Source organism: Schistocerca nitens, chromosome 7 (assembly GCF_023898315.1).
Source record: "Schistocerca nitens isolate TAMUIC-IGC-003100 chromosome 7, iqSchNite1.1, whole genome shotgun sequence".
Classification (NCBI taxonomy): domain Eukaryota; kingdom Metazoa; phylum Arthropoda; class Insecta; order Orthoptera; family Acrididae; genus Schistocerca; species Schistocerca nitens.
Window position 1 is genome coordinate 627374655 of NC_064620.1, and position 9245 is coordinate 627383899.

At 41.0% G+C, this 9245-nt stretch overlaps 1 protein-coding gene across 3 annotated transcripts in view; it reads right to left on the minus strand.

Annotated features, from left to right (window-relative positions):
- Positions 1–5951, minus strand: part of LOC126194919 (HSPB1-associated protein 1) — an 88116-nt gene extending 82165 nt beyond the window's left edge. For 2 of the 3 annotated variants that reach the window (XM_049933294.1, XM_049933295.1), the window contains exon 1: positions 5723–5951. In XM_049933294.1, coding sequence (XP_049789251.1) covers positions 5723–5911 — 189 coding nt within the window. In that variant the 5' untranslated portion in view covers positions 5912–5951. Of the gene's footprint in view, positions 1–5160; positions 5283–5722 lie in introns of those variants that run through there. The other variant, XM_049933296.1, reaches the window with a different exon arrangement.
- Between the last annotated feature and the right edge of the window lie 3294 nt (positions 5952–9245).

Sequence of the window (9245 nt, forward strand, 5' to 3'; positions counted from 1 at the left end):
AGTTGAAATTGAGAAACAGCATGTTCCACGACTGATCAAAGTGTTTCCAGAGTCACGTACAGAATGTGCTGCGCAATGCGTGCCTTCAATGCAGCTAAGTTTGCGATTGGAACACTGAATACAACGTATTTCAGACAGCCCCACAGCTAGAAGTCACATCGATTAAGATCAGGTGATCAGGACTGCCAAGCTGTAGGGTAATGGTGGCTGATAATTCTAGCATTTCCGAATTGGCACTTCAGCACATGCTTAACTGGATTTGCAATGTGCGGAGGTGCGCCATCTTGTATAAAAATGATCCCATCCACAAATCCATGCTGTTGGAGAGCTGGAATGACGTGGTTGTGCAAAAGACACTCATAGCACTTACCAGTGATGGTACAGGTAACAAGTCTCGAAGCACCCTATGATAAATGATGCAGTGAACCCGCACCACACAGCGACCTTTTCAGGATGAAATGGTACTGGTTATTTGCATTTGGATTTTCCATTGTCACTATTCAACAATTCTGAGTATTGACATGTCCACTTCGATGTGCGCAAGAAATTCTAAAGGAAAGAGCTCTCTTGCTGGCAGGTCAACAGGAAGCAACACATGCACATGAATAGTTTTGAATGGATAGCAAAGAAGGAAGTTTGGTAGAATTTTACGCATAGTGTTCATGGGTATGTCCAGTGTTCAGGAAATTCTCCGTGCACTACACGTTTGCACACCACCACTCGTCTCCTGTACTGCTGTGACCACTGCTTCCACTGACATCAAGTCTATTCGTTTCCTCCTCCCTCTACCATGTCGCACACCAAAAGTACCTGTCTTTCCAAATCATTTTCTCCAGACCCATGGCAGTCATAGGACCAACGCCTTTTTTCAAACCCTTCAGTGTCTGGAACTTCTGCAGAGTGACGTTTGCACAGCCATCATTCTTGTAATACAGCTTTGCAAGCAGAGCATGATCCTGCATTGAGACAGTCATGGTGAATGTCGCAGACATGAAAGGAAAAGCCTTGTACATGGTGTGTTTATACTAACTTCAATGAGTCGTGCACATGACCGGTGTTTTCATTTATGTATTCTGACACATACAGCACCATCAATTGATCAATTTTCACACTATTTTTTCTTCTGCCTTACGTTTTCCCTTTCTAGGATAATATTCCATTGCAATCTGATGTTATTCTGCCCAGTGGTGTTATTTCTACAGCGTTTTGAAAGTTTAACTTTAATTATAATCACCCTGCATGTAACTGTATCATCAGAAAAAAATCTGAGGTAACTATTAATATTGTCCACAAGTCATTAATGTAAAGCATGAACAGGAAGGCCCCAACACACTTCCCTGGGGCACACCGAAAGTTACTTCTATATCTGACGATGAATCTCGATCCAAAACAATTTGCTGCATCCTTCCTACCAAGAAATCCTCAACCAGTCACAAACATCACTTGATACCCCACATGACTGTACTTTTGACAATAAGTGTAGGTGTTGCACTGAGTTACATGCTTTTTGAAAATCAAGAAATACAGCAGTTACCAGACTGCCTGGATCCAAAGCTTGCAGTGTGAGTTGAGCTTCAAGTGATTGATGTTCTCAGTATCCATGTTGGACGGCATGGAAGAAGTCATTCTGTTTGAGATACCTCATTATGTTTGAGCTCAGAGCACGTTCTAAGATTATACAACAAATCAGTGTCAATGATACTAGATGGTAGTTTTGCAGATCACTTCTACTACCCTTCTTGTACATGGGTGTGACCTGTGCTTTCTTCCACCTACTGGGCACAGTTTTTTGTTCAAGGGATTTACAGTAGATTATAGTTATAAAAGGGGCTAACTCAGCTGAAAATTCAGTATGCAATCCAATAGGGATGCCAACAGGCCATGGGGCTTTGTTCAATTTTAAAACTTTCAGCTGTTTATCAACACCACTGACACTAATAATTATTTCACTCATATTTTCAGTTGCACAGGGAGCAAATCTGAGCAATTCTTGTGGGTTTTCCTTTGTAAAGAAACATCTGAAAACAAAGTTAAGCATTTCAGCTTTTGCTTTGTTACCATCAATTTCAGTTCCTATCTCATTCGCTAGGGACTGGACACTAACTTTGGTGCAACTAACAGTCTTTACATACTACTAAAATTTCTTTGGATTTTGTGAAAGCAATTTGACAATATTCTGCTATGGTAGTCATTGAACACTTCACGCTTTCCTCTCTTGACAGACAAATGCGTTTCATTTAGCACCTCTGTAGCTATAGTCTTACACATTGTTTTAAACTTATTGTGCAATAGTCCCCATTTCTTTAGAAGTTTCTTTACAGAGCCTGTATACCATGGAGGGCCCCTCCCATTATGAGCTATTCTACTGGGTACATATCTATCCACTGGATGGTCATGTATTCTTTTAAACTTAGGCCACAGTTTCTAAACATGCTCCTGCTCTGTGCAGAATGTTTCCTCATTGAGATATGACACTACTTTTTCTCTGTCTAGTTTGTTGAATTTATAAATTTTTGTGGTTCCTTCAGTTGCCCTTCGTGTCTCGCTTTTCATTGTTGCTATAACTGCCTTGTGTTCACTGATACCAGTTTCAATGTGGACTTCCTGAAAGAGGTCGGGTCTGATTGTTGCCATTAGATCTGATATGTGGGGTTCTGAACTATCTGTCCAAGGTAGTTTTTAGAAGAGGCATTTAATATTGCTTCATAGGATGTCTTATCATGCCCATCACTAACAAAACTGCAGTTTTTCCAATCAATTGTTGGATGATTAAAGTCTTCACCAATGATTACTGTACTATTGGGAAACTTGTGTACAAGTGAGTTGTTTTCTCTTAAGTTTTCAGTTTCACCAGCGGATTTGTCTGGTGCGTGATGGGATTCAATTATCATTTTATGTCCTCCCTTGATTACAAGTCTCACCCAAATAATCTCACAAACTACTTCAGTTTCTATCCCTCTGGATCTCAGCTTCTTGTCTACTGCGGCAAATTTGCCGTCTACATTTCCCATTAACCTATCCTTTCAATATGCACTTAAATTTTTCCTAAAAATCTCACTGCCATCAATTTCAGGATTCAAGCAGTTTTCGCTGTCTAGTATTATGTGAGTTTCCCTGCTGTCCAGGAACACTTTGAACTCTGGCACTTCGTTGTGAATGCTTCGGCAGTTAACCATTATGATTTTAATACCTATGGGTGCATTCCTTTGGATCTCCCTAAGTTCTTGGTTACCAACAGCTGCCATTATCCAGATCGGATGGACAGTCACCTAACCTAAAAAGCCCTTGCATGCACCCCACACATGATCCACTACCTGGATAGCAGCTTTTGATGCATAGCGAATCCATGACCCATTTAGAGAGACCCCACAGATCTCAATGCTATGGCACAAGGCCATGAAGCAGCAGCCTAGCTTGTCACAGAACTTTTGAAGTCTCGGGTTCAGTCCTTGTGATCGACTCAGAACCAAGGGGGCCACAATCAGTTCTAGGAACGATGCTGCTACTTTTGAGCTTCATTGAAGCTGTATGCAAGGCTCGTCGTCTTGACATTTTCTGCCAGTCACTGAAATGATCCAAGTATCACCTTGGACCCCAGATGTCAGGCATCAATCTGCAGTTAGTTGCACCTTTTTCCCCTCAATGGCAGCTGGAGCAGCCTCTTCAGCAAGTTGAATGAGCCTCCAGGCATAAGTGCACCTGGTGTGCTTTCCTGTCCCTTGCTACCATTTCCCTAAGAGGTACCATCTTTTGCCATACAGTTGAACTGCAATACTTAATAGGCCCCGACCTTTTTCCATTTGTCTCCTTTTGACACTGGACAAATCAGGTTTCGCCCAAACAGGTCAAGTCAGTCCCACAGGTTCACTTTCAGTTTAAGAATGCACCTCGAACTTATTGTTATGGGGATCAGTATAATACCCAGTCCTCCCCGGTCACTGTCTGTCAATCACACAATTGGGGGGGGGGGGGAAATCCCTCTTCATTTGATTGAGTTAATTTTTCTATTGCTGTGTTACTGTCACTTTCATTTAAAGGCAGCAATCACATGTTCAAATTGCACAATATGCATAACCAAATTAGGTAGTGCACTTTTTTTTTTTAGTCACGGATCTGATTTGGTATGGTGAAAGGTCACACACTGTATGGCCATCCTCAGTTAGACATACAGTGTTATTCCTAAATCACCTCAGAGAAATGCTGGGATGGTTAATTCAACAAGGCCAAGCAAGACGAGCTGTCCTCATTCAACATATGGTTATATTCATGTGTGTCTACATATCTGACATCCGTTTTCCTTGTATTAAGTTTATACACCCTACATGATTGTAAAATAATCCTTGGATGAAGAACTTACTAATACCATAAAGTTGCAGGGGCTGTCAGTGTGATATGCGTTCTGAATGTTGTATTTGCAGATTTTCTGATTTGCAAGCAGGGTTATTCATGTTACCAGCATTAATGAAGTACTGAAATTTTCTTTGAGACACCAACATTACTTCAACTCAGTTTTGTAATATCATGTGCTGCTTTACACCTTTGTACGTCATTTGAAAACCACATATGTACAGGAGTGGGATTATGTTCTTATAGGCTACATTTTTTTATCGTAAGATGTAAGTGTCTCTTTTATGTAACAAAGTTTTGGCTGCATGATGGTACATACATTAAAAAAAATTAAAAAAGAAAGTTACACCATCTTTCATCCTGTTTCCAAAAACCTGTTGTCCATGTTACTAAGATGTAATATCGTTAAGGAAGTCTTTATAGACCGGACTGCTACACTTGTTATGAAAACACTTGTGATCTCTCTCTCTCTCTCTCTCTCTCTCTCTCTCTCTCACACACACACACACACACACACACACACACACACACACACACACACACACACAACAACAAGTTTAGTGACCCAATTTTTTGTATCCAATAAGTTTAATATTGAGTTCTAACATTCCTATTTCACTGTCAAGATTTTGTTTTCATTATCTGCATCCGTATCTTAGAGATTACCACTGGCTACAAAAGTTACTAAACTGCCAGTACAAAATGATACATTTGTCTATGACTGTGAACCAAATACAAGTACTGCAGAAATCGCACCCTATGGAAAAATTAGATGCTTTCAGAAATGAAGCTGTCTGTACCTTGGTAACTTACCAGGAGGAAAGCATATGGGAAGGGGCTTAGGATCCAGAAGCACATTTAATTTTCACTCTAATCAAGTGTGACTTCAGTTCCATTACGGAGGCTGTACAACATAATGGTATAAAAATGTACTCTCTTTGACTTCTTTAAAACGCTTTCACGAAACAACTGTATCTGTCACAACCAGATGGCGAATCAAATCCTGTACAATGAATCCTAGGTATGAAAGCAGGCAACTGATTACTAACTTAACGTTGAGCTGCCTATTCTCATTTACAGAATACTTTTAGTAGATAGTGGCTAATACTCCTTCATACAGAATAACTACGTCCAAAACTCGTTCATGCAAATTGTTTACGCCTGAACATGAAACACGCATTTATTTTAACTTTGTATTCTCTATGTATACGGCATTCCATACTCTGCTAAACGTGGAGCAGGGTTAAAAGTAATTATAGTCTTCATATTCACACGACCGACTGGCTAATTCTTAACTGATGAACCCGTATGATACCTAGGAATCTCAAACCAAAGATGGCATATGAAGAAAAAATTATTTCTGAAACAAACTTACTGGGGCTGCTTTGTTTAATCCAACCCTGAATGGCAGTTTCTTGTCGCCTAATTTACTCGCCCATTGTTCCATGTCCCAAGACAATATTTCCCAATTTGTGATCATATTATCGAATACAACAGGTTCTTGAACAACATTCAATAAACTATGACGTAATTCTGTTACCGACGTATCACCGCAATCACTCATTTTCAGGTTTGAACTTAGGCACACTCGCGTCGTCTGCTTGTACTTGAATGCGAAAACAAATGACGCTATACATTCGATATGACCGCAGTTGAATTATTCGATCCATAACTTTGCAAAAAATCTTCTATGTTAACTTAATTAACTTCATGTTTTTCTGTTATCGAGAATGTATTTTCAGCTGCTTTAGACGTGATCGTTCGTGTTGACAGGAGAAAGTAGCGCATACTGCACGTATGAATAGATCTGAGACAAAATTCGCATCTCGGTGTAGTAATTAAGCCGCGTTTCCACTGTCTATGAAAATTTGCATATGCATCCACCCACAAGTCCCGTAGGAATGCAGTATTAAATTGCTTTTATTTACAAGTTTGTGGACACTACAGAACACCAATATATCGGAAGTGCAAAGCCTGCGTTAAGATTTGCAAACAGATCTGTAGCGACCTACTGGCGATACAGATCGACAATTCGAGAAATCGATGCGAGTGCATGACTTGAGAGAACTGCATCTTTTTCTCTTTCTTTATTGATATTTCATCCCGTCACCCCTTTCCAGCGGGGATCTATGTACCACGAATTTAAAATTACTGTAAAAGATGATGTTAATGGAAGGAGTAAGTAAATAATACTGTCTTCGTGAATTATTTACAAACTGTAATAAAGATGTATCCAAGGTTCTCGGGTGTCCAGCTGGATCCGTTCGTCGAAGTTCCACGATATTTCAGCGGATAACCGTTCCGCCATCATCAGGTGGTGCTGATGGAATGATCTGTCTGCTGCTGCTCTCATCTATTACTTTCCCCTCTTTGGGGAAGTGTGAGGGGGAGTTTGTAGCCTTTCGGCTTTTACTCCCCTGTGAACGTGTGTGTGTGATTTTTCTATAGTTTTTTGGTGTCTGTGATTTGTGATGATTGTTGTGAGTGTGTCTGGTACTTGCCTGAGGTAGGCGAGAAGATTGGTGTTATTAGGGAAGGAACTGGATTAAGGATTGGGTGTTGGGATTTTCTCTTCGACTTAGTCGTCGAAGATCGTCATAGGGCGCTTGTGCTTATCGCGGGACATGTCATACCGACCTATGGAGTGGATGAGTGCGTTTCCGGATCTGGAAGAACCCTCATAGAAGGCCCTTGCCAGATCTTGGAAACGCTCTCTCAGGAGTGGGATTTCGGCTGCGGCGTGCAAGTCGTCTGTGGGGAATCCAAGAGGTAGGTGCAGTGCCCTTCTGAGGGCGCGGTTCTGCAGCCTCTGGAGTTTGTCCAGGTGCTGCTTTGCCGCGTATCCCCAGACAGGGCACGCATACTCCATTACTGGCTGGATCAGGGCCTGGTATACATTTACTGCCACTGGGCAGGGGAGGGAGCTGGTTGTGTTCAGGATAGGGTATAGGATGGACATTCTGGCGCAGGCCTTCCTGTGGACCTCGTCTATGTGGGGTTTCCACGTAAGACGAGAGTCCAAGGTTACGCCGAGGTACTTGGCGGTTCTGCGCCAGGGGAGTTGGGTTCCATTTAGGTGGAGGTGGAGGGGGGTACGTTGAGGAGGTTCGCGCCTTCCGAGCCTGCGGGTAATCAGCATTGCCTGCGTCTTCTCAGAATTGATGGTGATGCGCCAGCGACGGGCCCAAGTTTCTGTGTCATCTAAAACCTTTTGTAGCCTACGGATGACCAGGTCCTTGTTCGCATTTCTCGTGTAGAAGGCTGTATCGTCAGTGTACTGTGCAGTGTGCACCAGGGGGGCCGTTGGAGTGTCCGCAGTGTACAGACTGTACAATACAAGATTCAAGATTCTTTATTAGCCATTGATCATGCAAGATGAAATAGGCTTCGTCAGTACATAAAATAATATTAATATTCCAGACACTATATATAAGGCATAGATATAATTAGCATATGAGTAACTTACAAATAACCTAAACCTTAAGCAGGTGACTACAATGCTTAATACATATTCTTGTTTCAGATACATACAAAGGTACCAAAAATGAGTTACATTGTAGTAGCAAACACAGTAGTTACGTAACACATCATAACACTGGCAAATAAAGTAGTTACCTAACACAGTTGAAATACAAAGGTATTAGATATGAAATATTTTGTAACAGTATATATAGTAGTTAATTGAGTTAATTATGCAATTACAGGTTTATCTCTGTGCTACTCAGATCATAATATTCTTGCATAGAATAAAATGGATTGTCAGATAACCAATTGTACAAATTTTGTTTAAGAATTTTTGTGGGCATGTCCCGAGCAGATTGCGGTAGTTTGTTGAATATTTTTAAGGTATTCACTTTGTGTGAGTTACTAATTTTTGTTAGTCTGTGTCTTGGTATATCATAATCTGCCTTCCTTCTAGTGTTGTAGTTATGAATTTCTTCCCTGACAACACCTTCCATACCATTGTTTTTAATGTGTAACACACCGATATAAATATACAAGTTTACAATGGTCAACAGTCTTAGCCTTATAAAGAGAGGACGACAGTGCTCCGTGGGACCGACTTTACACATTATGCGCAGCATTCTTTTCTGCATCAACAAAATTTTGTTAATGTGAGAGCTGTGCCCCCATATGAGAAGGCCATATGTAATATGTGACTGGAAGAGTCCACAGTACATTGTTCTCAGAAAGTTCATGCTAATCATGTCCCTAAGTTTCCAAAGGAGATAGGAGACTCTTGAAAGCTTTTTGCAAACCTGATTTACGTGTTCTTCCCAGTTAAGTTTGGAATCAATATGCATTCCTAATAGTTTTACAGTTTTGTTTTCTATGGTTTTGGGTAACCCTAAGAGAAGCTGTTGTGTTTTCTCTGAGTTACACAGTAATTTATTGGATGTGAACCAGTGGATGGCTGATTTGAGTGATTCCTGTGTGTTATTGTCCAAAGCTGAGATGTTCTGATGTGAGGTGAGGAGGGTTGTGTCATCTGCATAGCATATGGTAGTACTATTTATGTGATGAGGTAGGTCATTGATGGCTATGATGAAGAAGAAGGGTCCCAGAACCGAGCCCTGTGGTACACCAGTACTAACTGCTGCTACAGGGGAGTAATTATTTTTAACTGAGACAAACTGTCTTCTATTATGAAGATATGACTCTATTACTGCTAATGCTGGGTTACATACACCATAAAATTCTAGTTTTGCAACCAGGGTGCCAAAGGGAATGCAGTCAAAAGCTTTGCTCAGATCACACAAGACAAGTGACACCATATTCCGGTCTTCAAAGGCTGTTAATGTCTGGTCAACAATTTCCAGGATGGCCGCAGTGGTATTTCTGCCCTGTCGGAATCCGAACTGACTATTGCTCAAAAGGTTGTGTGTCTCAAAATAGCT